General features: G+C 35.4%; 1 protein-coding gene across 1 annotated transcript in view; it reads right to left on the bottom strand.

Moving 5' to 3' along the window:
• Cdc45 (cell division cycle protein 45) overlaps window positions 1–18732 on the bottom strand; it is a 309294-nt gene that overhangs the window by 214340 nt on the left and 76222 nt on the right. Inside the window, exon 5 of the mRNA XM_090392057.1 lies at window positions 8327–8421. Coding sequence (XP_090248183.1) covers window positions 8327–8421 — 95 coding nt within the window. The remainder of the gene's footprint in view (window positions 1–8326; window positions 8422–18732) is intronic.

The following is an 18732-nucleotide window of genomic DNA, read 5'->3' as shown; positions in this document are numbered from 1 at the left end:
GGATTTAATTGGAGAGTCTGGTTCAAGGCTGTTTTGAATGCAAATCTTTTGTTATGAAGTTTCCATAAGAATGTTTCTTTTTAGTGAGTGTTTTCTTGGATTAATTTATGTATTTTTAGTATATTATTGTAGTTTTTAGTGGATGTATTGTATTAATGCATTTAGTAATATAATTGTAGAAATTTTGTAAGTTTTTAATAGTCTTAAAAATGGTGTCAAAAATGTGCCACAACAAAGGCATGGCATAAGCACAAGTTAAGAAAAGGTGCAGGTGAGGAGAACATTTGTCCCACTGAGTAGAAATGTTGCAGCAGTGAAGTTGATAATATAAGCAAGAAAAATTTGACATTTGAAATATCCAAATTAAAAGAAATTATTAGAAAATCAATCAGAGAATTTGAAAAAAATGGTAAAGAAACTTGGGATAAGAAAAATATCAGAACAAGAAGAGGCAGGAAAGTACTCAAGTTGGTAAGAATAATAATAACAACAAAGTCAATTAAAAATAAGAAAAAAGAATATGGTATGGCAATTCAATAATTAAATTTGCACTTGCTAACAGTCCCTACTTCAAGTTCCTGGATGTTGAAAATTAAAGATGTGACAAATATAACGCAAAAACAGAAACAAAAATAAAAGAGAAGGTAGTTCTTGTTGGTACTAATGATTTAAGTAGTGACAAATACAGTATGAGAGAGATGTGCAAGAGCTGTTGGAAGAAGCTAGAATGAAACGCAAAGAAAGTAAAAACTGGTCGTTTACTACCGAGATACAACAGTGCCAAGTTAAAGAGGGCTATAATAGCAGAATGATTAAATGCACAAGCTGTGTAGAATATATGGATATGAGTTTTGTGTGTGTGGATGAGTCTGATGGTAGAAAAGACTTGTATAAGAGGGACATGCCTGTAATTGAATGGATTTGGCATCAGTAGCATGGAGAAATTATTTATTGGAATGAGACCAATGTAAAGAGTCAGGGAAACTAGATCATGGGAGTAATGTGAAAATAAGCATGTAATTCAGATATGGTATACAAAGATGATAAGTATGAGTAATATTATTAGCTCATATGTCTATTTATATTCCTATTATTTAGCAGAAAACATTGTATGTTATAAGTTAAAGATGCCAAGAAATTATATTCTTGGTTTCATCCTTTATCCAAGTGTAAGTAAACAAAGTTTGCACATGAAGTAATTTCATGACTAGGCTACTTGTATATAGAGGCTAATGGCTTCACATCAACTGCCTTTGTATCCCATAATGCAATGCACATATCCTTACGGACCTGTATAATGCTCTGCATAATGGGAAGGCCACTACCCAGACTGTTTTTGACCTTTATTGAGGTCTCATTAGTGGGAGCCAGACCAAGATGTGATACCAAGGTTAAAGTAATGCAGTATGGAAGTCATATTTCCATATACAAGTAGTCAAAATGTGTAATCATGAAATTGCTTCACATGCAAACTTTGTTTGCTTCCACTTGGATAAAGGATGAAACCAAGAATATAATTTTTTGGCATCTTTAATTTATAGTATAACCAAGTGAAAAAAAACTTCCAACATCTATCTCTAATCCAGAGTATTTTAGAAATAAGTTGTGGCACCTTTTGACTATTTGGTATATGGAAATATGACTTCTGCATTACTTTAACCTTGGTATCACTTCTTGGTCTGGCTCCCACTGATGAGACCTCAATAAAGGCTGAAAACAGTCTGGTAGCGGCCCTTCCCATAATGCAGAGCATTATACAGTCCGTAAGGATATGTGCATTGCATTATGGGATACTAAGGCAATTGATGTGAAGTCAGTCTCAAGATTCTGCCACAAGTAGCCCAGGGTAAAGGATGAAACCAAGAATTCAATTTCTTGGCATCTTTAATTTATAGTATAACCAAGTGAAAAAGCATATTAGTACTATTTTTCATGATTATTACCATTGTAATACAATAGTTAGAAAAAATCTGAGAATCCAGCTCTAAAAAATCAAATAGTATATCATACCAGTGATGGATGGCTCTGATAAAGCAAGGTTGTGTTCCCACACTGGGAAAGAAAAACTGACATTTCCTGAATGTATATTAAAAAGGTGTATAACCTAATTGATTTTAATATTAACCTTCTATTAACAATTTCCTTCCAAATCAATTTGTTATTTGTAATAAATCCAATACTATCAGATCTTCCATTTCAAGTCTACTAAAGCACTGCAAATGTGCATCGATTCTAGACCTTGGTCTTTATCTGGATCTTTTTCCTGCTATCCTGGGAATAAACACCTGTTTTGATAACCACTCCTCCATTATTCTATTTAAGAAACTATCATCTTAGATAAGCTCTGCTCAACACATTTATGAATACTAATGATGTCAAGTTGCTTTCTAATCTTCATTTTGAATGCTTCTGCCACTGATGCCATCTGCTGTGTCAAATTCCTTCAGAATTTGCATATTTATTTCTAGAATTGGAGTAACTATTTCTAACCTAACTTCCAGTTACTTAAATTAAAACTAGTTTGAATACTGTTTTATATATGTTTTGAATACTATTTTTGGTTAATTTCTCCTTTACTGCATATAAATTTTTCGACTGATTCTCCACCATACCAGCTATACTTATTCTATTATTGGTTTGCATACATACTTTGCAATCTTCACTAAGAATTGTTTCTAAGATGAAATATTATTTGTTCTAAAAATTCTCTAATTGAGAATGCAGTTGATGTTTCCCATTTCTGTTTATTTTCATAGTGCTGCCTTTTTATTGCTCTTTTTGAGACCAAATTGATTACTTCAACTGATTATTCAGTTAAGCAAAGAGTTCAGAGACTTGTAGTGCATTTATTTAGGCGTATAACATCTACATAAAATAAACAGCTGAGTTTTACAATATTACTAATTGTGATATCAGGTTTTAATGCCACTTTTCTTCAGAACATGATCCATATACATAATGAATAACAATGAATATGCTTATCTTATATTCTGAAATTTACATCAATTCCAGTGCAAGCTTCAGTTCTAACTATTAGCTTAATATTTGATATTCACTATATTGAAATATGACTGCTATTTCATAATCAGCCATTCCAAGCCACTAGATGACACTCATATCGCAGTCAAGAATGGTATACACGATACTGGAAGTACATGACATACTGTCCATCTGATGTTGCTGATCAACATGGACCAGGGATGTAATCTATGGACTTTGGAAGAGGTATGACTGTATGCTACTAGATGAAAAATGGTGGCACCTAGGAAACTGCCAACATTGCAGAGTATCATTATGGTGTTCCAATAGCTTGAAGTGGAATTATTACTGAGAAAATAGTCACCTGCCCTAATGAGCAGATAACTGGCGGGTGCCCAGCTTCAAACATGCTTGTAGTGAATACAGATTATCCCACTTTGCTAACCGTAGCATGTTTTTCCCTAGTGGGAAAATACATTATACTGGAAAGAAATTAAATTTTCCTTCATTTTTATAGAAGCATAAGCAAACAAAAGTTTACACATGAAGTAACTTCACAACAAGGCTACTTTATAAAGAGATAGCAGTTGACTTCATATCAAGTTGATCTGGATCCCATAAAATACGAAGGTGGGCTGAAAAGTTCTCGGCCTAACAATGATAAAACGAATTTATAATTTTGAAATTATTTTTATTTTACAACATAATCTCCCTTAAGACTAATACATTTATTCCAGAGATACTCCAGTACCATTATCTTGTCCCTGTACTGGTTCTCAGTAAGATCAGCAAAATACCCCTCTACAGCTGCAATCACCTCTTGATCCGAATAAAAACGCTAACCAGTGAGGAAGAGTTTTAATTTTGGGAAGAGACAGAAGTCAGAGGGAGCCAAATCTGGGGAATAGAGTGGATGTTCCAACACTTCATAGTGCAGATCCCTTAATTTTCCCATTGCCAAAACACTTTTGTGGGCAGGTGCGTTATCCTAATGAAAGATGTTTTTTTTCTTCTGCAAACCGGATCTTATCTCACGAATTTTTTCATCTAGTCTGGTTGAAAGATCGGAATAATATTCCTCAGTTATTGTTTTATCCTTTTCAAAATAATTAATAAACAAAATGCATTTAGCATCCCAAAACACCGATGCCATGACCTTTCCTGCTGATAGAACAGACTTTGTCTTCTTTGGCGCTGAACAACTTGCTTCTGTCCACTGTTTTGACTGCTGTTTGGATTCTGGTATGTAATGGTTAATCCAAGTCTCATCCATAGTAATAAATCGACACACAAAATCTTGTTATTCTTGTTAAAACGCTACAAGCACTGTTCGGAGATTGTCATGCAAACGAGTTTCTGATCTGCTGTGAGCAAGTGCGCCACTTGCAACTAACTTGCAACTCAAATAAAGATTAAGTATTGTTTGATATAATGTCCTATTGACACCACATAACTGTAGTGTATTGAATAGCTTCTCTCTTGGCAGCTTGTCATATGCCTTTTCCAGATCGACAAAACTTAAATACAGATCTTTGTTATTTTCCCATGCTTTCTCAATTAATTATCGTAAAGTGAAGATCTGATCCTAACAGCCTCTATTTGGCCTGAATCCAGCTTGTTCTTCACCAAGCTTTTCTTCCCCAATTCTTCTCAACCGTTTCTCAAGTATACTGGCATAAATCTTGCCCAGAACACTCAGTAGGGAAATACCTCGGTAATTCTCACATTGTTTTATTTCCCTTTTTATATATGGGTACTATGAGAGCTCTACTCCAATCATCAGGAATTCGTCCATCTGTCCAGGCATTCTACCATGCAGTGCAGCCACTGTAAGACGACTTTTATACCACCATACTTCTTTTCTTCACTGCCTCTTTAACTTCCTGTGTTCACCATGGAGTTCTGATTTTTCTATCCTTGCAGACAACCTCACCACATGCCTCTCTGGCTGAATCAATCAGGGTTTTCTTCAAGGCTTGCCACTGAATCTCCAAGGTTTGGTTCTTGTTCTCAGACGCTTTCATTTTTTTTTCAATAATCTTTGTGTATTTTAGTCTACAGTTCACATCTGAGCTACTCAACTTTTATTCGCTTTAAAACTTTCTTACGTCATTCTTTTCAATATGAAATTCGATTTTATCCTGCTCAAGACTAAATAGTGATCGCTTCCAATTTCAAATCCACTGTACACGCTGGTGTCCATTGAGAAATCATCACTTTCAACAATAACATAGTCAATGAGATTTTCTTATTCCTTGCCTCTTCTCTCCATGTGAATTTGTGCACATTTTTATGTTGGAACATGGTGTTAGTAATAACCAGTCCATGTCCTGAGCAGAAATCCAACAGGTATTTGCCATTATTATTGGCTTTGCTCGTTTCTCCACATTTTCCCACAACAATTTTGCATGTCTGACAATCACTTCCTACTCTGCTATTTAGATCCCTAACAAGGACCAACTTTTCATTTTTCATTGTGTCAGTAGCTCTCTCTAGAGCCTCAAAAAATTCCTCCACTTTTACTTAGTAGAGCCTTCTGTGGGACCATAGGCACAAATAAGTCTCATTGTCCAGTTCCCCATTCTTATATTTGCCCACATTACTCTACTTGAGAATGCCTGCCATTCAAGAAGATTAGCCTCGTATTTTGTGTTGAATACTATGGCTACTCCTTCTTTTCCTTGATTGTCATTGCCTGAATATAACATTTTGTATTTATTTCTCAGAAAGATCTCACCAGTTTTTGTCTTTTTTGTTTCAGTCACTCCTATTATGTTGATCTGGTACTTATCTAATTCCTCAGCTAGCTCCATTTCTTTGCCATTCAGGTTTCTTATGTTGACAGTACCGATCTTGAACTCTGGTGATACTGAGTTGGGGTGGGTTTTAGGATTTGTTCCAGTAGCTGACTTTTCGCTGTTTGACCTGGTTCCCTGGTGAAAACACTAGGTGACACCCCAGCTGGCATGAAATTCTGTCATGTTGTACCATCATTTGAAATTTTGGGTTAAGTCAATAAGAATACAATTTGGTCGGCTAAATCCCAAATTGTCAGCCATCCTTGTTCATTCAGTATCCAGGTAGATACCCAACAGGGTGCACCATGAAAAGGTGAGGATTGGACATTAGGTCAGAAGCCCTGATTGGTTCTTGGCATTCCTTTAAAGGCTATGTGGAGGTCTCCTCTCGGTTATACAGCTTTGACCCTTAACATCCCATAGCTGTTTTTGAGGGTGTTAATGACTCCAAGTTTTTGTGAAGGGTGGTGATAAAAGTTGGCTCTTATCACCACCTTCACTGTCTACCACAAGCCTACACATAGAAGGATAGACTGCTCCAGGGAAGACACGTGCAGGAAAGGAAGTTAGTTTTGATTTTTAGTTTTCACAGTAAATTGTGTGCACTCATGTTGTTTGTTCAGCTGACTGAGGAAAGTGTTTAAAGTTTGGAGGCTGTGTGGCCAGATAACAAAAACATCGTCAATGTATCTAAGCCAAACTGTAAGTTTTCAAAAGGAATCTAGAGTATGTTGCTCAAAAGTTTCCATATAAAAGTTAGCAGTTGGGGGAGATAGTGTCGAGCTGATGCTGTACCTTCTTTGTGTGGGTAAAAATTATTTTGCCACACAAATTAACCGGAATGTAGCATGTGGGCAAAGAGAGCCATAATATTGGGCAAAAATTTGTTCTGTAAGAGAAGAACTGTGTCACTGAATGTCAGATTTGTGAAAAGGGAAGAAACATCAAAACTGACTAATAAATCATCTTTGCCATATGTTATGTTTTTAATTTTGTTTATGAAGTGTGTGTTCTTTAGATAGGAGGGGGAATGACCTACTAACTCCTTGAGTGTTGATGCTAATTTCTTGGTTAGGTAATAATAATAAGGCTGTCTATACCTTTAACTATCAGCCAAAGTGGAACATTATGTTTGTGTACTTTAGGAACCCCATATTTTTGGGAAGGTGCACATAATGGGGTAATAATTGTTTAACAGTGTTCGATGGCCAAGAAGTAACAGACAAGTAATTTGAAAGTTTTCTTTTAATAGTTCATAAATTGACAAGTGCTGCTATTAGAGACTAATTGATTCGTCTGATGAATGTAAGCAGATATGTTTAGGATGACTGCAGCATTACCTTTGTCAGACTTTGTTACAAATATATCCTTATTAGCTTTTAATGCCTCGACAGGTGCGTTCTGTTTTGGTGAGATTGCTATATATAGCTTTCATTTTATTCAAAACATTACTCGTTTCTAAATGAATTTTATCAGTTTTATTATTTAGAAGAAATTTAATGCCTCTTTCTATGTGATATATAACATCCAGTTTATTAACAGTTCTAGGTGCTACTGTAAACTTTATGCCTTTATTAACAGCTATAATATTTGCTCTAATGAACAAGCTTTAAACAAGAATTACAAATTATTAGCAATACATTTATAAATTATGGCTACAGCAAAGATACCATCAATAAAGTTCTTCATGAAACTTCACCATAACAGTAAAACCATAGCTATCCCATACATTAAAGGGTTATCAGATAAAATAAATAGAATTCTACACCACGACAATCTTAATGCTACTTTTAAACCACCTATAAAATAAAAAAAAAACACATTCAACTCCTCCAAAGATTCTCGCTCTCCTTTGGCCCATCCTGAGGTAAAAAAAGAACACAAATGACAGATTAAATTTAACAATTTTGGTAAAGCTGGCCTCTCAGATCACACTCGTAAAACCCAACACCAAACTGATTGGAAAAGTACCTGTTCCTTACATTATACAAAAACCTGGTATGAATGCAAATTTAAAAACAAAACCTATGTAATTCTGATCAACCATCCTAATCTTAACAATAATGGTGGCATAAAAATCCCAAGAATTTCAATGGCACACATCCAGCCCACTTAAGTTCAAGTTTTCCAACAAACTCTTATTTTAGGACTTGAAGCAATAAGTTCAGCTCTTACTGGCCACCATCTATACTGTTTTGTTCTAATTTATGTTAGTAATTATGTGAGGGTTTGTCTCTCTAGCTTAATATATCGCTTAATGATTTATAACCAAATAAATAATAATAATAACAGGACTCTAACTTTTATGTAATATTTTTTTTTTCCCCATTAGAAGTCAGGCCAGTAGTTTTAATGGTTGGCCAAATTACGGTAAGTTTAGCATTTGTAGATTGTAATGTGGCATGTTTCTTTGTATATATGTGTGTACTCCAGATGATGATGACCTTAATATGAAGGTCAAAATGCCAAGTGATTATTTTGGTTTATATTAAACTGAAATTTTATTATAACACATGAAGATAAAATTTTTATACAAAAACATAGTTTACCTGTCTGCTATAAAAAACACAACATCATCTTCTGGCTGCATCATATTTACAATATCCATTGTTGCTCCACAATTTAATAAAATGATGTACTTAATCTAAACAGAAATTACCAAATTTTAATAAAGTAATATCAAGCTTGCTTTTTAAATTATAGTAAAATAATTCAGAGTGCATTCATTAATTTACAAAAAACAAGATAAGGAATTGAAAGGAAATTCAGATTAATCTGATCATTTCCACATATACATACATGACAGCATGCAATGAATTTATTTTTATTTTTTTTTTTAATATAAAATGAACCCATGTTTAAACTATAGTCATTCGTTAACCTTTTCCCACTTTGGTGTGAGGTTTTGCAGTTCTGCCACTAATGATTTCGACAAGTCAATACAAGTCCAAGCTATTTTCAGGACTGAGGTAACTTGTATATTGAAGCTAATGACTTCACATCACTCGTCTTAATTCAGGCACAAACTTTGTTTGCTTATACTTGAATAAAGGATTAAACCAAGTATATAATTTCTTGGTATCTTATATCTTAGTTATACTATATATCTTATAGTATAACCAAGTGAAAAAACTTCCAATAGCTTTCTCTAATCCAGAGTATTTTAAGAATAAGGTGCAATACCTTTTGGCTACTTGTATATGAAAATATGACTTCTGATTATTTAAATCTTAGTATCTCCTCTTGGTGTGGCTCCCACTGAAAAAATCTCAATAAAGGTTGAAACCAGTCTGGATAGTGGCCCTTCCCATAATGCATAGCATTATACATACCATTAAGCAAATGTGCTTGGCATTATGGGATATTAAGGCAAGTAATGTGAAGTCATTAGCTTCAATATATGAGTTGCCCCAGTCCTGAAAATAGTTCAGGCGCAAACTTTGTTTGCTTACACTTGGATAAAGGATTAAACCAAGTATATAATTTCTTGGTATCTTTAATTTATAGTATAACCAAGTGAAAAAATTCCAACAATTAATTATATATTTTATTGGTATAAAATTTCTACCCAGGTATCAAAGAGCATCTTTAGTATGACTTTCAAATTAAACAAGAACAGAAACTAGTACATTCCATGAAATGTGTGAAATGTACATTATATCCATACTGGAAATGCTTGAAGAGACTTAATTTTAATATTTAGAAATTGGATTTAGAGAAAGATGTTGGAAGGTTTTTTTTTCCCCCACTTGATTAAATTATAATAAATTTAGTTTAATCCTTTATCCAAGTGTGATGGTTCGTAGTAAGTGCATGGTAAGCATATGTGCTTGGCATTATGGGATGCTAAGGCAAGTATATGAAGTCATTAGCTTCGATATACGAGTTTCCCCAGTAAGTGTAATTTAATAATAAGGTGAGACACCTTTTGGCAACTCATACAGGTAAATATGACTTCTCCACTGCTTCCACCTTGGTATCACCAAATTGGGCCTGGCTCACACTGATGAGATCTCAATAAAGGTTGAAGGCCACTCAATAAAGACCACTACCGGTCTGGGTAGTGGCCCTTCGCTTAATGCATAGCATTATATGTGTCCGCAAGGAGATGTGCTTTGCATTATGGGAGATACTAAGACAAGGAGTGATGAGAGCTTGGTCCACCTTTACCATGAGTTGCCTCAGTCCTGAAGATACTTCAGGCACAAACTTTGTTTGCTTACACTTGGATAAAGGATTAAACTAAATTTATTATTCCTTATGTTTTCATCCTTAAGTACTTTGGATAATGATGGTGAAAATTGAGTTAGAAGCCTTAAATAACAATGGTGCACATATGCTCACAAGACACACAAAAAAGGAAAGCATACAAACAGAAGATGCATTTATTATTATTATACAATCTCCTCCAAGGAGTTGAGAACATCAACAGCGAGCCACTTCCAACTCACACAATGTCAAAATTCTTATATTTCTCTTTGAAAATATTCACTGAAAAATAAATGCGCAACATTTGCTAGCAGTTGATTCCACATACCAGGAGAAGAACCTGGATCTCACATGCCTCTTAACAATGCCCTCACTCAGTTTTGAAAAATCACCTGTGAGAGGAGACCTAAACATAGCCTTTCAAGAAATGTGGAGAGCTGACCAGGAATTCTGACCTAATGTCCAATCCTCACCTTCACGTGGTGCACCCTGTTAGGTATCTACCTGGATACTGAATGAACGAGGATGGGCTAGAAATTTGAGATTTAGCCAACCAAATTGTTTTCTTATTGGCTTAAACCACAATATAAAATGATGGTACAACATGAGAGAATTTCATGCTGGCTGGGGGCATCACCCAGTACAAGTTCCCCCTCCAGGGAAACAGGGCGAACAGCGAAAAGTCAGCTACTGGAACAAATCCTAAAACACACCCCAACCATCACCAGACTTCAGGATCAGTACCGTCAACATAAGAAACCTGAATGGCAAAGAAATGGAGCTAGCTGAGGAATTACAGAAGTGCAGATCGACATAATAGGGGTGACTGAAACAAAAAAGACAAAAACTGGCGAGATATTTCTAAGCAATAAATACAAAATGTTATATTCGGGCAATCACAATCAAGGAAAAGAAGGGGTAGCCATAGTATTCAATACTAAATACGAGGCTAATCTTCTTGAATGGCAGACAGTCTCAAGTAGAGTGATGTGGGCAAATATCACAATGGGGAACTGGACAATGAGAATTATTTATGCCTATGGTCCCACAGAAGGTTCATCCAAGGTAGAAGTAGAGGAATTTTTTTGAGGCTTTAGAGAAAACAACTGATACAACGAAAAAGCTGGTCCTTGTTGGGAATCTAAATAACAAAGTAGGAAATGATTGTTAGACATACAAAAATATTTTGAGAAAATTTGGAGAAAAGAACAAAGCCAATAATAATGGCAAATACCTGTTGGATTTCTGCTCAGCACATATACTGATTATTACTAACACAATGTTCCAACATAAAAATATGCACAAATTCACATGGAGAGAAGAGGCAAGGAATAAGAAAAGTCTCAATGACTATGTTATTGTTGATAATGATGTTTTCTCACTGGTGCAGGACACGAGTGTACAGAGAATTTGAAATTGGATGTGATCACCATTGAGTCTTGAGCAGGATAAAATTGAATTTCACATTGAAAAGAAGAACACGTAAGAAAGTTTTAAAGCGAATAAAAGTTGAGCAGCTCTCACATATGAACTGTAGGCTAAAATACACAAACATTATTCAAGAAAAAATGAAAGAGTTTGAGAAGAGGAACCAAACCTTGGAGATTCAGTGGCAAATCCTAAAGAAAACATTGATTCAGCTAGAGATGCATGTGGTGAGGTTGTCTGCAAGGATAGAAAAATCAGAACTCCATATTGGGCACAGGAAGTTAAAGGGGCAGTGAAGGAAAAGAATAAAGCATATTGAAAGTTCCTGGCAAAAAAAAAGTAAGTGTACTTTGGAGAATACACAGACAAATGTGAGAAAGCTAAACCTGTGTAAAACTAACTAAACAAGTCATGGGAAGACTGGTAAATACCTGTGCTAAATGTGACTGGTAAATACTGCAAGGATAGAAAAATCAGAACTCCATATTGGACACAGGAAGTTAGAGGGGCAGTGAAGGAAAAGAATAAAGCATATTGAAAGTTCCTGGCAAAAAAAAAGTCAGTGTGCTTTGGAGAATACACAGACAAATGTGAGAAAGCTAAACCTGTGTAAAACTAACTAAACAAGTCATGGGAAGACTGGTAAGAACAAGAATATAGAAAATAAATATCAAGAAGGGATGGCAAAATATTCTGGAGACTGGAGACTGTTCAAAAAGCTTAGAAATGGAGGAAAGAGTGCTGTAAAAGTAATTAAAAATGATAAAGGTGACATGAAAACTAGAGAAAAAAAAAGATATCCTTGATGTATGGAGTAATTCATCATCAAGAACCATGGGCTCACTGACCATTGGTGTCTGATGCCTCCTTCACTATCTTCTTCCACCTTTCTTTGTCCAGTGCACAGTGTCGCAGTTTCTGTACATCCATTCCATACCAATTATTATGTCATCTATCCATTCTCTGTATAGTCTACCTCTTCTGTTTAAACCATCCAAAATACCAAACATAAATGTCTTTATCTTCCAGTCCTCACTCATTCTACAGATGTGTCCAAATAATTGCAGCTTCCATTTTATAATCTTTGGCATTAGTTTCTCCTTTGGTTGTATCTTCCGTTAGAGCTCTTCATTTGTGATTTTCTGTACCCATCCTATTCTTAGAATCTTCCTGTAACAAGTTTTTTCAAATACCAAAATTCTTTTTCTTGATTCCTTATTTATTACCCACATTTCAGATCAATACAGTATACCACTAAAGATGAATGTTTCCAGCACTTAGTTTTGTTTGCCAAGGCATCTCTGAATTCAGAGATTGTAAATGGATCCTAGAATCATTTGTTTTTACATTTTGAGGAATTTTTTGAAGTGTTTTTCTGCTGTTGAGCCTATTTTAATATTAGATGGTCTTTGCTAGTATTCATCTCCAGTTTGCTTATTTTTTAAAAATGAAAGCCTGTGCTATTTGCGATCTCTCTGTCTCCAGTTTTGATATTTCCGTCCGAGTCTTTTAGCGTGTTAATCTCACTTGTCTTTGGTAAGTCTCTTTGTAAATTAGCAGTCAGTTTCCAAAGTTTAGTAACTGATGTGTTTGGATTTAAGTTGTGGCAGAATTCTTGCAACTTTAGTTCTTTGTAATATATTCTATTTTTGTTTAATTTTGTAGTGATAGAAAACACTCAACAGGAATGTAATCAGGAATACATAATTATAATTGAATTAGAAAATATCAAAGACCTCAAACGTGTAAAGGCAGCAGGAGTAGATGATATACTCAACCAGAACATATCATCTGAGGGCAAGATTACATTACATTCAACACGAAGGAGGTGATAAGCAAGATGTAACAAATTGCAGCCTGATCAATATCTAAGGAGGTTAAAGCCAGAATTCAGGAATGGGTAAATAAAATATGATACTCTATTGGATAGTATGACTTTGTAAGATGTAAGTTTTGCCTTAATAATTTACTCACTTTCTACAATAATGTGACATCTAAGTTAGTTAAAGGAGATGGCTACACTGAGACCCTGTTAGATTATGCAAAGACATTTGACAGAATATTATACGAAACTATTACATAAATTGCAACAAACAGGGATGGTTATCCCATTTGCTATGGTTTATATAATAAGAAATCTGTTTTAGAATGTGAACATGAATAGACATGAATTAAAACTAAATAATATGGATAATTTATTGGAATAAAATTTTCACCCAAGTTTTTAGAGTACCTAAGAAACTTGGTGAAAATTTTATGCCAAAAAATAGTTTATTTTACATACTGTATTATCAATTTTAGACATTGAAGAGTAGTTTATGGTGGAGCAGAATCAAAAAGAATGTAGGTAACCAGTGGTGTGATACAAGACTCTGTTCTTGGACTGCTGCTGCTGTTTAATTTGTATAATTAAACAGTTATGGGAATAATCATTATCAAATTCTTAATATGTACCTACACTGGGTATAGAAGTACTATGACAATACTATAAATAGTTTGCATTTTTGCTAGCTCTGAATCATTTTTATTCCAAATTAATCCATTAATCTTAATCAGGAATGATCTAAGGGGGAATTCCAACTGTTCACTGAGGATACGGTCAGCTGGCCGAGTGGTTAGCGTATCCACTCTCCAGCCAAAAGGCTGTGGGTTCGAATCCCGGCTTGAGCATGGATGTTTGTGATTGTCTGTGGAAATACTAGTGGTGGTGGTCGGCAGTGGATGGCGTTGGTGTAGATGATAAAGGTAGTTGCAGTTGGTGAAGTCGAAAACTTGTGGAGTAGATGCCTTCCCTCAATGAGTCTCTGGACTCCCCGGAGGTGTTAAGTAATAATAATAATACTAACTTATCTGATTGGGTTCAAGGCTATAATGTGATTGGTTGGTAAATTTAGAGCTCATGTAAAATTGGTAATTTTTATCTGTTTTATTGTGATTTTTCCCTTAGAAAATTAGTGTTTTATAGTCTATTAGTGTAGATTTTTGTGTTTTTAGTGTATTTAGTGTTTTATAACATATTTTTGTTAAGATATTGCAATAATAAGTATAAACGTGTGGACAGACTTATGTGTTCGTCGAACATGTTGTTTATTATTTTAACGGTATAATAGAACACAGAAACTAAGTAAATAATTAATTTATTAACTTGATGCTGATATTTCGCTGGTATTATAACCAGCATCTTCAGAGCACAAAAACACTCAATCTACTGAAGTCACACTTCCCCCCTGATATATTTGAACTATTCAAATTCACAATACATGCAGGATATTTCACATGGAAAGGGAAAATATACAAACAAATTGATGGGACAGCCATGGGCTCCCCCCTTTCCCCCCTAGCCAACTTTTACATAGAACACCTGGAAAAACAAGCAATCAATACAGCCACTCTCAAACCAACACTTTGGCTACGCTATGTTGATGATGTGCTTGCTATTTGGCCACATGGCCCTGAGACATTGAAAACATTCTTAGCACATTTAAATAGCCAACATCCAAAAATCCACTTTACTATGGAACTGGAAGCCAACAACTGTCTGCCCTTCCTGGATACACTCATCACACGTCTCCCAGATGGTTCCTTATCATTTTCAGTTTTTAGAAAACCCACACATACAGGCAGATACTTACACAAACAATCACACCGTCATCCTTCTCAACAATATGGCATATTAAAAACGCTAACCCATAGAGCGAGAGCAATCTGTTCCAATGACAAGGCTCTTACTGCTGAACTCACTCACTTACGCCACACCTTCTTGGCCAACGGCTACAATCCACATAAAATAAACAAAATACTAAACACTCCTAAGAAACCCCTCCCACCATCCACCACAGAGAACTACAACAAAACAGTCACCATCCCTTACATTAAAGGCATATCCGAAAAGATCTCAAGAATTCTCAATAAACATAAACTACGCACTACATTCAGACCATGTAGCAAATTAGCCACCCTCATCCACTCACCCAAGGACAGCATTCCTCCTTTATCACATCCAGGAGTCTACCAAGTACCCTGCTCATGCAATCAAGCCTACTACGGTCAAACAGGAAGAACTGTGAATATTCGCATCAGTGAACATAAACGATACGTCCGGAATTATCATTATGGGAAGTCGGGCCTAGCAGACCATGCTCTGGATACCCCTGCACACAGGATCAACTGGAAAAACACAAAAGTACTACACAGAAACCCGTATAAATCAGAGAGATTGTTCTTAGAGGCAACAGAAGCCCTAAAACACACTCCAAATCTCAACAAATATGGCTGTATTAACTTGCCGAAGATCTGGGAGACAGTCATATTAAGAAAAAACTAGCACTTATCTAGGACTCTAGTAATATATGATAGGTTTTTTTTTTTCAGATAGAGGGCGCCAAAATCAGGACTTTAGTCTTTGTGTTGCTGCTACAATTTTGTTTAAGTACACCATGTTGTTTTAGTCTCGCGTATTGTGACAAACAGTGTTTTTGTGCTCTGAAGATGCTGGTTATAATACCAGCGAAATATCAGCATCAAGTTAATAAATTAATTATTTACTTAGTTTCTGTGTTCTATTATACCGTTAAAATAATAAACAACAATAATAAGTATAGTTTAAAATGGCACCAAAAAGACACAAGAAACATAATGCTAAGAACGGCAGTGAGGTCAAGAACAAGAAGGTTTGTCCTGCTAAGGAGGTTATTGGAGATATTGAGGAGGTTATTGAAAATAAATTAACACCTCCAAAATAGCATGCAGGAATTATAGAAAGTCGAGCGGCATTTAAATAAACATAGGGAGGAAAAGAAAATTAAGCAGCACAGAAAGAAACAACAAAGAACAGACTCGGATAAGTTAGTAAGTAACAAAAATCAGGTAAGTAGCATTTGTAAAAAGAAGGATGTTATTTGGTATGCCGACTATCATAAAACATGCTGTTAATGAGCAGGTTATAACTTCGAGTTTTCCAAGGAGCAAAAATTAAAAATATAACAATCCAAAAGCAGGAAAGAAAAGTAAATGAGATCATAACTGTAGTGGATCCTAACAACTTAACTAGAGATAAGTTCAGCATGAGAGAGGATATGCAAGGGTTGTTGGAAGAAGTGAGAGTGAAGACCGAGAAAGTGAATATAGTGAGTATGTTACCGCGGTATGATAAAAATGAATTAAGAAGAAGAGCTATGATGGCAAAGGATTTGATGCATAGGCTGTGTAGAAGGAATGGACATGAGTTCTGATCTGAGGAGTGAGTTTGAGAGAAGATTAGATTTGTATAAGGGGAACAGCCTACACCTCAACGCATTTAGTATCAGGTCTCATGCCAGTTATTGAAAAACTAATAACTGGCATGAGACCTAATAACAGACCTAATACAGAGAGTCAGGGAAACCTAAATTATAATGGGGAGGAATGGTGAGAATATAAGTGTAAGGAGCGACAATGTTATATAATTGTGCTAATGATGGAAATGATTACGAGAGAAACAATTTCGCCCAGTTATTCGGGCCAATTAAAAGTGCACAAAGATATCTACATGCATAAAGCACTAAAGAAAAATAGAAATCTGCAATTTGTCCAATTCTGTCATGCAGTCAAGAGTATATAAAAGAACATGCAGGTAGATTATTATGGCTATATACAAATGATAGGAGTATCAGAAACAAAGGGTGGAGTTTGTTGCCTTGGTCAATATGTTGGGACCTTAGATTGGAGGCATTAGTGAGACCTGGCAATCAGAATCAGGCATACTAACTGGTATTGAGTGTAAAGGGTACAGTATTTTTAGGAAGGATAGACAGAATAGAAGAGGAGGGATATGCTGCTAATGATATTGGATGACCTGAATCTAGTTAGTGTTGAGACCTATTATTGTAGTACTAGTAACAGTATTTGATGTGGCAGTGAATTTAAAGCCATCTGGTGTCAAGTGGAACTTAACAAGATCAATTACATAGTGGGGTGTTGTTACAGACCTAGTGGATCAGTTGCAAGCAATGAAGAAATGCATCATCAAACAGACATGATGGGAATGAAAAGAGTAATCATAATGGGAGACTTTAATTATCCAAATATTTATTGAGCAGTAAAATCTCATGAGAAGAATGAAACTGAATTTATTGAACTGTTGGAAGGCAACTTCCTCAAGCAGCATGTCACAGAAAGAATTCAAGGTCAAAGAGTGTTAGATCCGATTATAGTGTCAAAAGGTGTTTCAGTTAAAGACATAACTATTCTGTCTCCCGTTGGTGACAGTGATCATGAGTTACTCACTTCTCGCTTGGGAATTGACTAAGTTTATGACGGTTCCATTCAGAAAAGGTTACATGCTGAACTACAAAGCAAGAAATTATGACCAACTGAAAAATATACTGAGTTCAGTGGAATGGTATCTGTTACTGAATGGAAAGAATATTGACAGTGCATGGGAAACATTTAAAAAATACTTAAATGATGCAGCATCAGAATGTGTCCCAAGAGATCAAAGAATAAATAGGGTAGGAATCAAATGAATGTAGAAAGAATATCATGTGCATAAGGATGATGTCCATTATGAAAATTATAAACAACTGTTGTACAGAAAGCTGTTTGAGTATGAAAAGAAACTGGCTCTGCAAGCTAAAGACAACCCACAAGAATTCTATCAATATGCTGCAAGTAAAAGAAAGGATGAATATGAAAGAATAACTCTTTTAAATGCAGATGGTGTGAGGGTGACAGATGCAGAAGAGGTTGTTCAATTAATGGGTGACCATTTTGCTAAAAGCTAACAACCTGATGTATGCAAAATTGAGTTCACTGCTACCTTTTCACTGAATGAAGAAACCTCAGAGTGCATGAAGAGGATGTATTAGAGCTATTCCACAAACTGGATAAGAATTCAGAATTAGGATCTGTTAGGATATCATCACGGGTCTAAAAGAGTGTTCCTGAACTGGCTATTCGTTTGACAATGTTATAAAATTTGAGTTTCTGAACAGGGAAGATTCCATAGGAATGGAAAGAATGCACGACAATCCCATTGTACAAGGATGGTGCAAAAGACCTATGTATCCAACTATCAACCCATCAGAATCTCAAGAGTAGTGGTGAAGATTTTGAAAAAAACTGTTGGAAGTTTATTTTTCACTTGGTTAGAGTATAATAAATTTAGTTTAATCCTTTATCCAAGTGTGAGCAAACAAAGTTTGCACCTGAAAGTATCTTCAGGACTGGGATAAGTTGTACCACCTTATCCCACGAGTTGCCCGATGTTGTACCACCTTATCCCAGTCCTGAAGATACTTTCAGGTGCAAACTTTGTTTGCTCACACTTGGATAAAGGATT

The sequence above is a fragment of the Typopeltis vanoorti genome, chromosome 4, assembly GCF_054136105.1.
Source record: "Typopeltis vanoorti isolate ZY-2024b chromosome 4, IOZ_Tvanoo_1.0, whole genome shotgun sequence".
Lineage (NCBI taxonomy): Eukaryota > Metazoa > Arthropoda > Arachnida > Uropygi > Thelyphonidae > Typopeltis > Typopeltis vanoorti.
The sequence above is the reverse complement of the archived record's forward strand: the minus strand, read 5'-3'. Positions and strand labels throughout refer to the sequence as shown.